Here is an 18,415-nt window from a genome sequence, read left to right as displayed (position 1 = left end):
TAGCTCAAGATGGTGTCTTATTGTCGCCGCAAGAAGAAACGGGCTGCAGTTAACGCCAAACACCACCCGTCGATGTCGGTAGATAATCTCCTCTTCTTTGCTGTTGATCCACAAAAAACCTGAGAAAATCCCGATCTGCTTCATTTACTGCTATTTGAAGAAACGCCTTTTTAATATCAGATATTACTCCAATTCGGTACTTTCTGAACCCAATCAAAACATCAGGTATAATCTCTATCAAATTGGGGCCCTTTTCCAAACATTGATTTAAAGAAGGGCACTGACCTTGTCTTGCAATCATTACCTCAATGGCAGAATTTTCCGCAGTATCTGCAAGCTCTATGCCTAGGCTATGCAACTCATCAATCCAGAGTCCTGGAGGTACAGGAATCACTTCATTGCATATGGTAGGTTGGCTCAAAACTTCTAATTTGCATCTATGACCCTTGTATACTAGTTCTACCTCAAAACGACTGTGGGTCTGTTCCACTAAACGACCTCCAAATAAACAGTGCAGTATTTTATGTCGAGATAATTCAACTAACTTTAATTTTTGAACAGTAGACTGCAAAACATAAGAACGTTGCGATCCTGTGTCTATTAGAGCACGAACACTACAGGAACCATTAGGGGCAGCCATCTCAACGCGTAAAGTTTGCATAAAAACTCGAGAAGCAATACCAAGGCTAACACAGTTAGTTGCTACCAAATCTTCCTGGTGAATTGAGTGTTGAGCTTCAATAGGTTGTTCACTGGCAGTTGGTGTATTCCTATTTGATTTTATCTCAGGACACATCAAAGTGACATGACTCTTTTCACACACCAAACATTTTACATGACCTCTACACTTTCTAGCTTGATGTCCTTTCCTTAAACAAGAGAAACATGCTCTTTTATCATTAACAATTTGCTTCTTTTTCTCTAAAGGTAATTTTGTTGCCTTGAAACAATTTATACTTTCATGACCACCTTCACAAAAGAGACACTTAACAACTGTAGTATTATTAAGCAAGTCAGCTGCAGTTGATGGATATTCTAGTGACACCTTTTTCCTCCGTTCTACATGGCCACCTGGAGTATCCGAGCGATTTCCTACACTACATAGTCCAAAACCTTCAGCAGCAAGACTGATTCGTTGCTCATTTTGTACTTCACTTTGCAAAAATGTCATTAAAGCTTTAAGTCGACTTTCTAAGCTGTTGTTACAACCACTTGGTACACTATTAGAATTTTCTTCATATTCCTCATTTTCTTTCAAATGTCCCACAGTGCTACGTTGCCATACTCTTAGTAATTCCTCAGGAAGACAAGATTCAATTAATGGGTAAAGAATGGCAGCATACTTATCAGCTGTAATTCCTAAAGTTTGAAGTGACCTTAACTGAGTTTCGAGACTATCATAAAGGTTAAACAACTCAATTTTTGTCTTGGCTAGGGCGTTGTTTAAAATTAACTTCAATAGTTCCCTGACATATACTTCAATTTGTAGGTCTTCCCTACCAAACCTACTTCTTAAACTATCTACAATTTGTACATAATTTACTCCTATAGCAGGAAAACTTTCAACAACTCGCCTAGCCCTACTACCTGGCACAGTAGACTGAATAAGATATTCGATCTTGTCAGCAGGGTCCATCTCAATATCTTCATGGATTTTCTTAAATTGTGCCCAAAAGGAAAGCCAATCTTTTATGTTTCCATCAAACTTTTTAAATTGTATTACAGGCAATTTAAACTTCCTCTTACCTGTAATAGCAGCAATGGAACTAGCACTTTCATTTAAGTCATCAATTTGAGGACTGTCCACTTTACGTAGCTTCAAATAGCACAATTCAAGGGTTTTTGCACGTTTTAAGTATGTATCACACATGTCTTTCTCTTTAATTAAGTCCTCTTCTTCAACATCACACACTAACATAGCTTCAAATATCTCGGCGTCTTTCACCTGCAGTTCTGCTAACTTCCCAGTTAATAACTCCTGCAACACTTGTGCCTTCTGTAACTGGTCTTCAGTTGGCTCTGCTAATACAGTCTCTAACTCTGTACAGCACCTTGTAAAGGATGCCCGAAGAACTTTACGGCCTTTTTTCTTGATTTCGAGATCCATCTTTCCACAGACTGTAACTTTACACAAATGAAATCTCCCTAAACTTTGGACCTGAAGTCTCCAACACAATAGTCAATTTTCCCCGTCCTGTCACGGTCGCCAAATGTGGACTTCGCGAACACAAACCACCGGTTTGAGGCAAATAAAACTCCACTATTTAAATTTAACGAGGAAAATTACTAAATTCTTTATTTTCTGCAAACTCTACTTTTTTCCGCCAAAAAAGACACATTATTTTTTTTTAGGTTCTCTACCAGTCTGGTTTACACACATGCACTGTCAAATGTCGATCTTTCAATAATGACGTCTTGCCCGATACACACTATACTTTACAAACAGAGTGCGTTCCGAATTGAGGTTAATTATTATTGTAAGTGCGCGACAAATTGTTTTGGAATAATATTATTTAGAGCGACGAGGCCAAATTCACTAAAAATGGAATGTTCCATAAACATAATTCACACTACTGGTGTGACATAAATCCACACGTAATTAGAGAGAGAAATTTTCAAGAAATCTGGAGCTTTAATAATAAAAAACCGTTTATTCTCAAATAAAACGAATTGGGTTGGATTTAGGTATAGGCAAGTAAGCTGCCTATACCTAAATTTGATTCCGTCATAAAAAAATGTGAGTTTCTATTTGAAACTCACATTTTTGAAAAAACTTGAAATTTTTCATTTTTTTTAGTGGCAGGTTTATGATTTATTTTTGACGACCCTGTATACAGATGACTCATTACGCACCCTCAGTTTAATAAAACGATCCTTTATTTACAATAACCCAAAGTTTCATTGCAAAATGAAATACGGTTTTGACAGAGTACAAAAATATGTTGAGCGTTGCAACTGTCACTTTTTTGGAAAAACATCAAATATTTCGAAAACTGCTAGCGATAGGCATACGGCATTGTACACAAAAGTTGGTCAGAATTTTGTGAGAAATCCAAATATGTAATAATATATAGGGTGTTCTATTTAAAATAAGAAAGTTGTGATCGACTTGAAAATATTTTTGTTAGATTGGGCATGCCCACATCAGTATCCTGCCAAATTTTCAAAACTCTCCTATTTATACTTTTTCCAATATCAATCGATGTCTTTCGTCGTGAGACACCCTGTATACCTATATGGTATTTAACTGCAAAAAAAACGTTAGCAAAAACCTCACTTATTTGGTACACCATATACGAAAATAACCTATGTGACATAGAAAGGGCCAGTTATCTCTATTTTGCTATTAAACTGAGCAAAACAGAATATGACTACAAGTTTTTTTTTAGTTTCAGTGTTTCCCCGACTTAAATTAAACCCACCACACTAAAACAAAATTTAGAATACGCGGTTTAAGTTTACATTTTAAAACTTGAAACGCCCTGTGTATTAAAAAGTATCCAAAAAAGGCTTGCTTGAAAGTCGTCTTTTATAATGAATATTTATGTTATACAGATAGTCTGGTAGTTATTCTGTTCAATAAACACTGTATTCAGTAATTTGCTATTTTATTATTCTTTCAAAAAGTGGTTATTTATTTAAGCAGTCATTACTAGTAATGTCAGTATTTATTACAAAACAAACGATTTAATTTAGTTCAAAACATTATAAATTTATTGTAAATTCCAAAGGTTCTAACATTCCTAAGTATTTCTTTGTTAATAGCTGATTATTAATTAATAACTCAATTTCAAAATTATTGAGAGATCATAATTTAATTCTAATTTGAAGATATTAATGTAATTGTCTAGTAGAATTTATTGGTGTTAATTTACGTTTTTTTGGCTAACACTTCAAAAAATTAGCCATTTTATCAGCCTGGCCAGGGACATCACAGACAATATTAAAATTCCTATTGGTTTTCAGTAATTTGCTGTTGCCAAAAATGTCAGAGCTTCTGTTTTAATAGTCAAACTACTATTATATTATAATAACAGGACAACCAGAATAATGGTCAACGGAGTCAGCAATACGGAATTGGTCGCAATATCTGCAAAGTAGGATTAGTTAAATTTTTCAGGTATTGCAGTAAACGTTTTTTTTCGTAATACACTTATTTAGATTAAAAAGAATAGTCTAATAGCTTAAATTAATCTATTAATCCATTTTCCACAAATCAGTTTATGGAAAAACTTTTCACCGCACGTGTGTTTTCAAATGGCAAACTACATATTTACCCATTCCACCAGAAACAAAATAAAAACAACAATAAAGTTCATTCATTTTAGCGTAGTTTTGCGGCACAATCGATACCGACCGGTACACGGACGTTGTTTTTCTAGTTTGAATTTCCGCTTTAATTACATTTAACGATAATTGCAAAGTGTTTGAAAAAAACGAAAACTTTTCCAGGCTCCCCCATGGAAAACAAAAGAAGGGTGGTTAAGCTGTCGATTTTTGTTTAGAGTCGGTGATTTTACACTTTTTTGCTTGTTTCAGGAAAAATAATTATGGTCATTTTTACAATTTTGTTTAGCTGTTCGGGGTTGTGTTAAAAAAATCTCATTTTGAATTGAATTTCAGTTTAGATGAGAAATAATGAGACAAAAATTGCAAACAGGCAAATGTTTTGAAGCAAACATCACATTCAAAACACTTTTAACAAGTAATTGTGTATTGTTACCTTTTTGGCCAAAACTCTAATTTATGAGCTGTATTCTGGCATTTTACCATTTTCCTATAAAATTAGGTTTGTTTTCATTGTTCTAAAACAGACAATTTCAAATTTAGAAATAGAATTTTCTTTACTTGCCATTAATCATTTAACAGCATTTGAAATTATGTTGTTTGACAAAATTGTTAGGAATTTTTTCACAAAAATGAAGTCTTTGCATACTACTGCATGTAGAACAAAAATTTTTTGCCTTGTCAGAAGTGGTAAAATGTACTGTAAAAAGGACATTGAAGCAATAACAAAATATTAAAATCAATAAAATACACCACTTTAAAACACAATAAAAATAAAATACCTTAAACCAGTCTATAATATGGATGAAAATTTGATAACATGGTGATAAATAAATAAATCTATAAATTATGATAATATGTAATTACAAAGTTGCCACCTTTACATAAACCTTTTTTTTTGTAATAAAGCTATATTACTAAATACAATTTTTCAATCAGATTTGTATCATTTTTAGTTTAATAAATAAAGTCCATAACATATTATTTAAACACTTCTGGGTGTGCTTCTAATACATATCACATTATAATTTCTCTCCCAATTTTATTGATAAAACTACTTTTTTGTCATATTATCTAATTTTAACTGAATAACTTCCAATGCACTAAACAATTGCTGTAAATCTTCCTGTCCTAATTCTAAGACTGTTTTCTCCACTTGATCATCATTATCGATCTGCAACAAAAATATTTTAAGAACTACCTTAAACTTTTGAATACTTTAAATTACCTTAGCTAAATCCAACTGAATTGATGCACTTGGAATTGCCAGTTTACTGCCCAAATCTGAAGCAGTTTGCACATTTAACTCCCAGCTCATATTAGTTAATTTACAGCGATTCTCCAGATCACCCAACTCCTCTTTCAGCACACTTGACCATTCTTTAGTGAATATTTCAGCTTTTTCCTGGTCAAAACCTAAAACTTCCACTAATTGCCTTTGTAAGTCGGTGGGTTTTAGTAGCACTTTGCTGCTCTGCTTGTGTATGTGCGCAATGCTTTGAAGCAGTAACTGCAGTTGCTGCTCATTCAATTTAAGTGTCTCTTGCAGTTTTTGAGTTTCACTATCAGTGAAAACCTGATCGTTTGTGGTGTTAACAATGCGGGATAGAAGCGCCTGGAACTTTTTATTAGTTAGATTGTTGATTAATGTGATTCCTTGATGTAGGCTAGATAAAAACAAAGATTAGCGGTTTGATTAAAGCTGAGTATTGGCGCATACCGTGTGTTTAATGCTATCCAGTGAATGGAACTCATTTCTTTAGTTACAAATTAAGCAACAATAAAACACAAAACATTTAAAATGAGTAAACAAAATAAAAAAATAAATGAGGTTAGGTTTGTTTTGTTCTGCATACGCGTATTTTTAAAGTCAACAGTTTAGGTATTGTTGCCAACACAAGCACCACAATTTTATAAAAAGTGTTCTTAAAGTGCTGATGAATTAATGGTGGATGCAACTGTCACTGTCTTTTAAGTCAACATAAATCTGTGATGAAAACAACATAGCCTCAACTTTCCACCAAGCCTCAGAGCTGATGGATTTGTTGATTTCATGTTGGAAGTCAATTTTCACCAATGACAATGTAAGCTTTTTTGACGTTATGTATTAGCCTTTCCGGCATTTGTTATTGTTTGTTGTGTTTGTTGATTAAGGAAAATAGAAAAGGCATAAAATACTCAGCAAAGGTTCTTTAAATGTAAATCCCGTTTTTTAAGTCAACAAGAAAAATGTTGCCAACCAGCTTAACAGTTTCAACACAATCTCAACACTACTTCAACAAAACCATTCTCTGACGTCATTCATCACAACTTAATGTTGACTTTAAAAATACGCGTCATTCTTCTTTTTCATGTCAATTCTTCTAATTCGTTTATTAATCTTTTCATCCAATCGGAGCCTAATGAAACAGTTATCACGTGACTCCGCTAATTGTACACTATGTAGTATCATGTGATGATTGTCAAATTTAAGTCTGCATGAACGTCATAGACAGTTCAAATAAATACCGCGTCCGCCATATTTGTTGGGAGACTCAGTTCGAATTATGAAATTCGAATGTTTTTCGATATTATTTCACTAGTACTCACTACTCCTCACCAGTTATCTTCAAGCTCAACACTGGTATGTGTAAGACAACAAAAGATTCTGGAACTAATGAAGGAAGTTGTGTAAACTGTGAACACCACATCCACATAGGTACAACTTTATTTTTTTTCAATTTTGTATTGTTATTGTTCAACGTGGAATCACAGGTGTAAAATAACGACAGAGAGTATTTTTAAACTCCGCTGTGATTGTAAAAGAAAGAAGGTTGATTGTGCTATTTACTGAAAAAATGCAAATTTTTAAAAATAGAGTTATTTTAGAAATCTTTTTTTTTCTATAAATTCTAATCGATCTGTTATAATACTGAATGTTGATTGATTGATGGGAGAAATCTGTTTTTTTGTTACTCGTTTGAATGCATTTTGCCACCGCCCTCTGTACAAGAAAGCCAAGAAGGTGCATGCCAAAAATTCCAATATGGCCGAAATATGGGATTGACAGTTTGCATTTGTTTGTATTGTGGAAATTGAGTTTTTGGATGATTAAATTAATTTTTAAGGTTTAAAGTCAAGACTTGGGATTACTTGCCAAAGTAATTGTTGTTTATATGTTTATTGTTCTAGTGAAAGTGTAGTTTGTGTTCATTTTATTGTGTTATCACTATTGTTATTGTTCCTTCATTGTTCTATAATTTGTGGTTGGTTTTTTAACTTAAATTCTATTGCCTCTACAATATGCCGTCCACTGCTTGTTTGCCAAATTTCTAAAAGCAATTTGGTGAAAGGCCCAAAAGTGTCAGTCTTTTACTTTCCAAAAGACCCTGCTCGAACCCAACAGTGGTTGAAAGCTTTGAAGTGGAATGATTTTACTCCAACACAATACTCAGTGGTAAGTACAATATGCTTTCTCATTCAGTAAACTTATTGCCTCTTACATACATTGGTATGTGACTTATGTGAGTTACATTTTGAGGCCGCCTGCATTTTGAGAGCAACAAAGGTTTACTCTGAAGAAACAGGACAGCTTTTAGAAGTTCTATTGGCACATTTACATTTTAAAAGAAAGGTCTTGGTAATAATATAAAACCCATTTACCAGTTTTGCTTACCTAGATTCAAGGATTTCCAAATTTTCTTTGATTGAGCAGTTTTTACATTAGTTTGTTGTACTTTCCGAGACAAAGGGTTCTAACCAAACTTGCTTTGGCTGGACTTTATTGGGTATAAAAAGCCATATCTATACATATCTGGATCAGGAATGAAGCGTTCTTTGATTTTTCACTCACAACTTCTAATCAACTACACGAAAAAATAAAAAAAAACATATTTTCTACTGCATCTCCATAGGTTTGCGTACAAAAAAAAATCCGATAACGCCGCCATTAAAAGTCACATTCTAGGCTTTCTTGTAAAGAAGGCGGTGACACAGTATATAAATATTAATAATAGACTATTTATATACTGTGGCGGTGATTTTGCCCCTTTTTGTGTGTTCTTTTTGCCGCTTTACGGTAAATACAGAATGTGACGTACGATGTTTATTGTGACGTCATATCCTTTCTAGTGTCCAAATACGTAATTAGAGCTCGAATCAGATGAGAAAAGGCCACCGCATCATCAATGACGCAGTTTTTAAAACTATTTCTTTCTCCGTCTACAGTTGCCGTCGCATTAGATATAATCAGAGGCGTCCTATTAAAATATTCCCGAAAATATATTGTTAAGCGGTCAAAAAGCCACTTGGCAACGTAGTACGGTTTTTACTTGGACACAATTAAAACAGATGCGGCAGCGGCCAGGTACATTTGGACCTTTTTATATGCTTTTACTAGCCGGCACTCTAAACGGTGTTGCCAAGTTTAAAAAAATGTAGTGGCGGACAGGGAGACTTAGGGGGTTAGGTTAGGTTCCGTTTTAGTCTGGTGTTTTGGTTGTATTGTTGATGGTCGCAGTTGAAGTTCACATAGTGTTATGAATAAAAAACGTTATTTTGTCAAAATGTCTTTCAAAAAGGTTGGAAAGAAAGGTGTTATCATATACAGCCAAGGCCGTGAAATCGTCAGTAACGTCTTACAATTTATGAAGAAAGAAGCAGAAGGAGTTTCCATTCCTTTGAAAAACTTGTTGTCTTTTATTTTCTTTATTAAAAACGACGAAAATGTTTCATTTTACTGATAAAATAATAGCACGCCACTGACTGGCTGCAACAACTTGGAAAGTAACGAGAGCAGCAATATTTAAAGCGAGACGTACAGAGATCGTGACATCATCGTTTGATGACGCCTGTGGCCTTTTCTTAGCTGATTCGAGCTCTACTGTTAGTTTTGTTCGAAAAAGGTGGCCGATAAAAAATATTGGTCGAAAAGTCGGAGTGCGCATGCGCCGCGACAATGTTGTCGCATCTTCAATTCACACTTTTAGAGGTCACCTTTTTAAACGACCCATATGATATTTCTTCCAGCAAAAAGAATCAGGAGGTAGCAAATACCCCGTTTGTGCATTAAGCGACCGAGACGGAATTCGCCATATTTGTCCCCCACATGCGCCTACTACGCAATTGAATGAAACTTCCGAAGTTAGTCGTAAAGCAGTTTTGTTTATATTTGGTGGTATGTGAAGTTAGCTAAAAACCGCAAAGATTTGTTGTTTGTGTTTGTTTTGCTTTTCGGTCCGCTAAAGATTAATTTTTGCAAACTTAAATTAGTTGAATTATTATTAACGAGTGGATTTGTGAATAGTGGGGAACAGCAGATATCGTCACTGATTTTCTGATAGTTTACGGCCGCCATACTGAACGAGTTTTTTCCCCCGCTTTGATTGCTATTGCTCGTTCCTGCTATATTTTTTTATTCAATTGTGATCCCTCCAAACCACCGCCCTCTGTACAAGAAAGCCAAGAAGGTGCATGCCAAAAATTCCAATATGGCCGAAATATGGGATTGACAGTTTGCATTTGTTTGTATTGTGGAAATTGAGTTTTTGGATGATTAAATTAATTTTTAAAGTTTAAAGTCAAGACTTGGGATTACTTGCCAAAGTAATTTTTGTTTGCTATTATATATTGTTGTTTATATGTTTGTTGTTCTAGTGAAAGTGTAGTTTGTGTTCATTTTATTGTGTTATCACTATTGTTATTGTTCCTTCATTATTCTATAATTTGTTGTTGGTTTTTTAACTTAAATTCTATTGCCTCTACAATATGCCGTCACACTTGTTGTTTGCCAAATTGTAAAAGCAATTTGGAGAAAGGCCCAAAAGTGTCCTTTCCTTTCCAAAAGACCCTGCTCGAACCCAACAGTGGTTGAAAGCTTTGAACTGGAATGATTTTACTCCAACACAATACTCAGTGGTAAGTACAATGTGCTTTCTCATTCAGTAAACTTATTGCCTCTTACATACATAAGTGAGTTAAATTTTGAGGCCGCCTGCATTTTGAGAGCAACAAAGGTTTACTCTGAAGAAACAGGTCAGCTTTTAGAAGTTTCATTGGCACATTTACATTTTAAAAGAAAGGTCTTGGTAATAATATAAAACCCATTTACCACTTTTGCTTACCTAGATTCAAGGATTTCCAAATTTTCTTTGATTGAGCAGTTTTTACATTAGTTTGTTGTACTTTTCAAGACAAAGGGTTCTAACCAAACTTGCTTTGGCTGGACTTTATTGAATATAAAAAGCCATATCTATACATATCTGGATCAGGAATGAAGCGTTCTTTGATTTTTCACTCACAACTTCTAATCAACTACACGAAAAAATAAAAAAAAACATATTTTCTACTGCATCTCCATAGGTTTGTGTACAAAAAAAAATCCGATAACGCCGCCATTAAAATGACATTCTAGGCTTTCTTGTAAAGAAGGCGGTGTCCAAACCAAATAACTTCAAAATGAAGTTGACATTTGACATATAACTGACATCAAACAGCTGATTGCTCTATTGTTTTTGGTTATTGGTATGTTATTGGTTCAGTTGACATTAGTATTCTTAAATTACACTTGGTTGGTCGTATTTTATGTATGTTTTCGTTGGTAAAATCAATTAATTTATTGTGATTATTGATTAGATTGGTTGAGTTGGCTTTTTACTTGTGTATTTTACAATTTACAGCAGTAGAGAAACCGAACCAGATAGTACTGTGTTGGCGCTGCTAAATATAACTGGGTGAGCTTTTACAGAAGAAACCAATTTTTTGTTTAATTTTAGGAATTTAGGTGTTAAGTTAATGTAGCTCCTATTACTGAAGTTTATCATATTTGGAACCTTTTGCTTTCTGCTTTATCTCAAATTCTCAAACAACAATCATCAAAACAACTGAGTTTTTGATTTGTTGTTTATTTTTTGTGTTATGGGTCAATCAAATGTGTCAAACTTTATCATAGGTTTTGAGGTTAGGTAGGTTATATTCTTTAATTTTTCCATAGTTTTTGAGTTGTTTGTTTAGTTGTTGGTTATTTTATATCACAGGTTTATGGTATTGAATTTTGTTAGTATTTCTTGGCGGTTTTGATATTTTGATTTTACACTGACTTATCCTTTATGTACCTATTGTAACCTTTTACCTGAAGTCACATTGGATGTGTTTTTGTAGGAATATTTGATTTTTGCTTTTAGGGACATTGAATCTGGGACTTTCCACTGCAAATCTTTCTCCTGTAACTGATTTTTCTGAGTAATAAAACTCAAATTAAATGTGAACAGGAATTTGATTTTGGCCTTTGAATACATTTTTTTTTTGTTGTGATAGGTGAGAGCTATATCTCTTTAGACAAAAGACTGGTTTGCTTAGGCAATTCTTGTCATTTTAGGACAGAAAATTAGAAAAGTTTCCTCTTTCAGTGAGGGTTGAGGGAATGCTCATGTGGATATGACATTTCCTCTTTTCTGGCCTGTGGCTGTACTTATTTCTCTGATGTTGAGATTTTCTATGCAAGCAGACATTGTACTTTTGTTTCTGTAGGGCTGTAAGTTATTGCTTTATGGGTTAATTGGGAGAAAACTTTTCTTTCTGGTGCATAATTTTATTTTTGCTTAGATTTTGTCTGTGCTTCTTTTGGTACCACACCAATTTTATAAACATTACTCTGGTTAAAACTAAACCCAAGACTAAACCGTATAGTTATGGAAATTCCAAATTATTTGAAATCAATGGTAAAAAGAGAGAAGAATAACTGCAAACCAGTGCTCTGGACCAAAATGGTAGAAAACTTTTTAAGGGACACCTTGTAAAACCCATGTAACATAATTTAACACTGTCATCTTTCTTTGAAACTGACTTCCTGAGTTTTTTGTTGACCCAGTTAAAGCACACGTCACATGACCATAAAAATAGTTGAAACTGGAAATTTGCAAAATCAAGTTTAGACAGTTGGAAAAGGTGAAATTGTAAAATACACGTCCCATGACGTTGTTAATGCAATTTTCAGCTTACAAAACTGTAAAGGTTTGTTTGACACCTGTCAAAATCAGTCACCTAACTTTTAAAATGTAGTTTAAACCTTGAAAATTTGGTAAATCAAATTTAGATAGTGGTGTAAGCTGAAATTGTATAATTGCAATTGGTCCTTTCTTAACTGACGTCAGATCAATTACCTGTATTAATTAATATGTAAATCTCCTTGATTTTGTAGTACTAAACTACTATTAAACATTTATTGTTACAGATTTTCTAAATCAAAATGGATGCTCCAAAAACATCCGACATCATCATAATAGCGGGTAATTCACATCCCGAGCTGGCTAATTTAATAGCCAAACGATTGGGTGTGTCAATCGGACAGTGCGCCATCTACCATCGCAGCAATCGGGAGACCATGTTCCAAATTGGTGATTCGGTGCGGGGAAAAGATATTTTCATCGTCCAAACCGGCACCAAAGACGTGAACAATAACATTATGGAAATGCTAATAATGGCCTATGCATTGAAAACCTCCTCAGCCAAAAACATTGTTGGGGTTATTCCCTACCTGCCTTACAGTAAACAGTGCAAAATGCGCAAAAGAGGATCGATCGTTACTAAACTTGTGGCCCAAATGATGGTTAAATCGGGAATGACACACATCATCACCATGGATCTACATCAGAAGGAGATTCAAGGGTTTTTTGATTGTCCGGTGGACAATTTGAGGGCCAGTCCGTTTTTACTGCAGTACATTCAAGAGAGGGTAAGCTGATCTGAGCTCAGTAACATACTGAAATGATTAAACTGGAGTATTTTCAATGTAGATTCCAGACTATAGGAATGCAGTAATAGTGGCTAGGAATCCAGGTTCTGCTAAAAAGGCCACATCGTATGCTGAACGTTTACGTTTGGGTATTGCAGTTATTCATGGTGAACAAAAAGAATCAGACGCTGATGAAGTAAGTTTTTGTTTTTTTATTCAAGTAAGTTACGCTGGATTTACCCTTGTTTATTATTAGTTTGTCCTGTTTAATTTGTTATACAGAATGACTGGTTGACGTCACATATGTTTCAAAAGGGTATTTTTCATGCATTAACATGTTTGCGGAAGCTAGTTTGCACACACCAAAACCGCATACTTTTTCGAGCGGACGTTAAAAGCACAACATTCTCCTTTTACCACAATTTAGTCTTTATAAACTATACTACACATTCCAGTTTTACCAGATTAAAAAAAAGAAGAATAACTGAACGCAGAGAAAAAAAAGCAGAAGAAAAGGTGCCAAAATTAGAATACATAATTTTTGCGGTAAAAATTGTATTTTTATCTGATTAAGAGAAGAATTAAAGGAGAGAAGAAAAGGCTCCAAATTAGAGGATATAAGTTTTGCTCCGGAAATTGGGGTTATAATTTCGGCACGAATAATATTTCTACCGGATTAAAAAAAGAATAAGGAAATATGGCAAACATAAAGAATTTAATTTTCGCGCTTAAAATGGTATTTCTACCAGATTAAATGTTGAGAAGAAAAGCCTACAAAACTAGATATAATTTTTGCGCTAGAAATTAAATTTTTATCATATTAGATGGAAGAAGAATTGATAGGAGAGGAAATTATAATAATAATAGTATTTATTTAGCGATAATGCTACATAAAAAACAAAACAATACAATGCACACATGTCCCAAAAATTAACCAACAAGCAAATCACTAGCAAATTACATAAACATTTGCTCTCGAATGTGTTTTTGCAGTTCTATTTTAAATAGTTGTACATTAGGCGATTCCTTTATATTGACTGGCAACCGATTAAATTTGAAGAACTCCCCTATACAGTAATGAATTAAAACATAAATTTGATTCACATTTTCCACTAGCTATGAAATCTTTACAATGTCTTGTATTATAATTATGTACGTCAGAAAAAATTTATCTTTACTACTTTACGAAAAAATCTTTTTACAAATGTAATCATGCAATAACTCATTCTTTAGTTTGTACACAAATACATGGGTATCAAACGATATTTTTTGTTCTACAGGGAGTATGTTGAGTGTTTCCTGCATTGTGTGTATGGAAGTGTACCTATTGCATTTCAAAATTGTTCTTATTGCTCTGTTTTGAACTCACGTATTTTGTAGTCGGGTAGGTTATAGAGAAGTGTCCAGCAGAACTGCAGATGCGGTGACGCAATACTATTATACAACATCAACCTAGTATAAACAGACAAATGGTGTCCCACTCTTGAATATTTTCCCATAACATAATTCCTCGGAAATTTAGATTTGGATCGAAAATTACTCCAAGATACTTTGGTTTTTTTCGTACGTTATTCTACTTCCATTCATTTCAATGTATATGTTGTCCACATTTATATTACTAACTCTCTGTTTTCTCCCAACCACGCTGAATTTAGTCTTAGTTACATTTATACTTAGGTTATTTTTACATGAGATAAACAATTTTTTTAAATCATGGTTCACATCTTGTTGCATTTGCCCCAAATCATCTCCAGTTATGTAAATCATAGCATCATCCGCAAACAGCTCCATCTCACACCTCTCAACCTCCCCGACCACATCATTGATATACAATAAAAACAAAAGAGGTCCCAAGACAGTCCCCTGGGGTACTCCATATTTAACATCAATTAGATCTGATAAACAATCCCTATATTTGACTCTTTGTTTTCTGCCATTCAAGTAAGACTTAAACCACACTAACACATTATGTCTAATGCCCATTTTTTCCATTTTCTTTACTAAAGTATTCCTGTTTACAGTTTCGAATGCCCGTCTTAGATCCACAAATATTGCCAGTACAAGGTTACCACCATCTATACTATTTACAAAATTATCACAAATATTTATAACTACTGTTTCACAAGAATGGTTTTCTCTGAACCCGGATTGGTTTGGTATTATTATTTTGTTTATATTACAGTGACGCAACAGCTGTGTCTTAACCACCATCTCTAATACCTTTTCATACACTTCTACCGTATTAATGGGCCTAAACTCACTGTGCAGCTTTGTATTTTGTACTTTTAGTACTGGTATGACAGTGGACTCCTTCCAAATTAACAAACCACAAGAGCAAAGAGTTTATAAATCCAGCTTTAATTCAATTGAAATTAGATCTAGGGGACTTTCCAAGTTTTAAACAATATTTTAACAAATAATCAATTTTAAATCTAATTTTTCGAACCATAACCATGTAATATTTTTTAACAATTTATTTGATCAATAAATGAACAGTGGATATATTTTCCTTTAGGTGGACGGGCGTTATTCTCCTCCTATGGTACCACGATCGCGTACAATGGACGCCGGCGTTGGAGTTCCAATACATATTGCCAAAGAGAAACCTCCAATTAATGTCGTTGGTGACGTAGGAGGAAGAATTGCGATCATGGTGGTAAGTTTTCCAAGTGCATCGTCTTCGAATTAGCGCCAAATTTTAGAGTATTTCAGGATGATTTAATCGATGATGTGAAGTCATTTGTGGCTGCTGCCGAAGTATTAAAAGAGCGCGGCTCTTATAAGATTTACGTTTTGGCCACGCACGGTCTTTTATCCTCAGACGCTCCCAGATTGATTGAGGATTCCCCGATTGATGAGGTACTGATCTTAAAAACATTAATGCCTGGTTTATATAGCAAATTAAAAAATAATGTCAAATTAGAAATCTGTGGAAGGTTTATACAGTTAAAATTACAATAAGATTGGTAGTTTCATTCACACACATTCTCATTTTAATTGTTCAGTGGAGAATCAATTATCTATAATAATCATAATGAACAAAGCCTATACCATTAAATTTTGTTGACAGACCTTTCTACAAATTTCTTATTTTATTTGAATTTGCTGTATAAACCGGACATTACTGTTTGATTAACACTGGACTGTCATTTCTTCAAGGTGGTCGTCACCAATACAATTCCGCACGAGCTTCAAAAAATGCAGTGCCACAAAATCAAGACCGTAGACATAAGCATTCTGTTGGCAGAGGCGATTCGAAGAATTCACAATAAAGAATCAATGTCCTATTTGTTCAAGAACGTGACGCTCGAGGACTAAGAAACACGGAAGTTTCTGTATTATCTACCGAGTAAGACCAATTAATCATTAATTTTTTTTTGTTTTGCGTTCTATCTGCTCCGCCAAGATTGAGGGACCTGTTTCCATTATGACATTTATATTAGTTGCCTGCAATTTAGATTATATTATTCGTGTAGTAAATGCAACAGATATTTTTGTTTCCAACTTCCAATTAGTAGTTTCACAATATCCTAATTTTACTAAGGCACTTTAAGTGTCTACTCTCTGTATTGTTGGTTGTTAAAACAACTCGATAGAGATCGTCCAAGATAATTTTCTCCACGAAGATTTTACAGAAAATAATAAATCATCGTAAATTTTCTTCCACAAATGCTCTCTAAAGAACGTTGAACTTAGAGGAGAGGGAAATCGTATTCAATGCCTTGCTTTACTCAACTTTTTTCGATTTTTATTTTTTACCATCACTCTATTCAATTTCTATAAATGTGTGAAAATTCCGAAATTATATAATATACGGGGTGGTCCAGTTTTAAGTGTCAATAATTCAACATTCTATAGCCAATCAAAAAATAAGTTGACTTGCATTATGTCATTTTTCTGAAAAACGTTCCCTAAGGAAGATACAGTCCTCCAAATTTCAAATGGTAAAACTGAACATTCAAGACTTGAGAGAATCCAAGTTTTGTACTGAATAGTCTAAAAACTTGCTATTTACTACAAGGAATAGTCTTATAATTCGTTTTCTCAGACTGCCATCCTGGTCGAGTGTCTGAAACTGGATTTCAAGAACTAAAAACAGTTCGGAAATCAAGACAAAGATTGTATTGTGCATGAAACTCATTTTTTACTACTAAAAATAATCTAAAAGTGGAACTGACTTTACTAGGACTAAAGAGAGTCCAAAAGTCTATTTTCAGGACTTTAATTGGTGTACAACTCAATTTTCTGGACTGTAACAGGTCTAGAAGTAAATTAAATTTTCGCTTCTAAAAATTAGTTCTCAAGACTAATATCATAGCATTTGGTACCAAAATTTTTTACTTTTATTACTGAAGAAACTTGACTTTTGGAAATAGTCTTAAACAAACATTCTCAAGACTGTGGACAGTGTACAAACTGGCTTTTAGGCCTGATAAGTCAAAAACTTTGTAAAGATAGTCTTGAAGCTCGATTTGAGGCACTGAAAACCGCCTTAACGCACTAAAAACAGTCTAGTCTATTTTTAAGAAATACTCGAATTTCTAGCACTGAGGTAGAAGAGAATTTAAAATTAGAATTTCAATTTCTAGAAGTCGATTTAATAGTGACAAAGCTTGGAATGCCATTTTAAGTCTATGAAGAATGTAAAATTTGTTTAAATAGTCCAGAATTCTAAGAAAATGAAAAGCAAAGTAAAAAGCACGAAAAGTTAGTTTTAAGACAATTTTCATGAATCTAATGTCTATCCTGTATCTAAGACTATTTTCTAGACTAAAATATGTGTGTGTGTGTTATGGTTCCGATGGCCACTCGTCAGTGAGACGTTCAGCCAGATTAACAACGCGATTACGCGATACACGATTACTAAAGTTCCGCGGAAGAGGCACTTGCGTGCGTCTGAGAAACTCTCATCCCTCCCGTTTGCATAAAAAAGACTAAAAATCGCTTAAGGGCACGATCCGAGTGAAAGATATAGTCATTCCTCGTGGAAACTATAACCGTCACTGTCACATCCAGGTGGTCTTGAACTAGGTTTTCACCCTTTCCGCCTCTTGGAAGTGCACCGCACAAGACAGTTCCCCGTAGACCTTTAGGAATCGACGTTTCCACTTAGAGGCCCCTCCATCTCCACTCGACCGGCTGCGGAATTCGGTCGTCAACTTCAAATTTCTCTGAACACCGTTTCAAGAAACGTGGTTTCTTAGCGACAAAAAATGAATTGAAAACCGAACTCCGACTAAAATATTAAAATGTGTCTTCAAATTATGAAAACTTACTTCAAATGCAAATTGTAAGCTTCTGATATCACTTTTCATTAGTTCAGAGTCACTTTTTGGTGTTCAAGTCAATTTTTAAGGTTTAAATGTATGAATTTGTTTGTCTAGAAAATTTGTAGTAGTAATTCTAGAAAAAGTAGTT

The 18,415-nt window shown here is 34.1% G+C and overlaps 3 protein-coding genes across 6 annotated transcripts; 1 reads left to right on the top strand and 2 right to left on the bottom strand.

Annotated features, from left to right (window-relative positions):
- Positions 1-49: 49 nt before the first annotated feature.
- Positions 50-2,107, bottom strand: LOC145740075 (uncharacterized). Its single transcript, XM_081995415.1, has one exon. It carries the CDS (start codon positions 2,105-2,107, stop codon positions 50-52), a length of 2,058 nt encoding a protein of 685 aa, XP_081851541.1.
- Positions 2,108-5,130: 3,023 nt separating this feature from the next.
- Vlet (COMM domain containing 10 protein valette) lies at positions 5,131-6,160 on the bottom strand. Its single transcript, XM_081995891.1, has 3 exons — positions 6,008-6,160; positions 5,516-5,954; positions 5,131-5,461 (listed from the first exon to the last, which is right to left on the bottom strand). The coding sequence occupies exons 1-3, from the start codon at positions 6,040-6,042 to the stop codon at positions 5,342-5,344; spliced, it is 594 nt and encodes a 197-aa protein (XP_081852017.1). The 5' UTR covers positions 6,043-6,160; the 3' UTR covers positions 5,131-5,341.
- Positions 6,161-6,817: 657 nt separating this feature from the next.
- Positions 6,818-16,482, top strand: LOC145740345 (phosphoribosyl pyrophosphate synthase-associated protein 2). 4 transcript variants are annotated; one of them, XM_081995878.1, is made up of 7 exons: positions 10,793-10,850; positions 10,944-10,997; positions 12,497-12,997; positions 13,059-13,193; positions 15,513-15,653; positions 15,710-15,856; positions 16,157-16,482. In XM_081995878.1, the coding sequence occupies exons 3-7, from the start codon at positions 12,512-12,514 to the stop codon at positions 16,313-16,315; spliced, it is 1,068 nt and encodes a 355-aa protein (XP_081852004.1). In that variant the 5' UTR covers positions 10,793-10,850; positions 10,944-10,997; positions 12,497-12,511; the 3' UTR covers positions 16,316-16,482. The 4 variants fall into 4 exon arrangements, with proteins under 4 accessions (XP_081852005.1, XP_081852004.1, XP_081852003.1 ...); XM_081995879.1 differs by lacking the exons at positions 10,793-10,850; positions 10,944-10,997 and adding an exon at positions 6,818-6,985; XM_081995877.1 differs by having other exon boundaries at positions 10,797-10,997.
- Positions 16,483-18,415: the final 1,933 nt, after the last annotated feature.

The sequence above is a fragment of the Ips typographus genome, linkage group LG1 (assembly GCF_016097725.1).
Source record: "Ips typographus isolate SLU linkage group LG1, UJ_Ityp_2.0, whole genome shotgun sequence".
Classification (NCBI taxonomy): Eukaryota; Metazoa; Arthropoda; class Insecta; order Coleoptera; family Curculionidae; genus Ips; species Ips typographus.
Note: the sequence above shows the minus strand (reverse complement) of the source record. Positions and strands in the feature narration are given on the sequence as shown.

Coding starts and splice junctions, on each gene's coding strand:
- LOC145740075 (XM_081995415.1), bottom strand. CDS start 2,107: ATGGATCTCGAAATCAAGAAAAAAGGCCGTAAAGTTCTTCGGGCATCC.
- Vlet (XM_081995891.1), bottom strand. CDS start 6,042: ATGAGTTCCATTCACTGGATAGCATTAAACACACG. Junction 5,955..6,007: donor TGGATAGCATTAAACACACG/GTATGCGCCAAT, acceptor GTTTTTATCTAG/CCTACATCAAGGAATCACAT. Junction 5,462..5,515: donor TTCAGTTGGATTTAGCTAAG/GTAATTTAAAGT, acceptor TTTTTGTTGCAG/ATCGATAATGATGATCAAGT.
- LOC145740345 (XM_081995879.1), top strand. CDS start 12,512: ATGGATGCTCCAAAAACATCCGACATCATCATAATAGCGGGTAATTCA. Junction 12,998..13,058: donor TGCAGTACATTCAAGAGAGG/GTAAGCTGATCT, acceptor TTTTCAATGTAG/ATTCCAGACTATAGGAATGC. Junction 15,857..16,156: donor AGGATTCCCCGATTGATGAG/GTACTGATCTTA, acceptor CATTTCTTCAAG/GTGGTCGTCACCAATACAAT.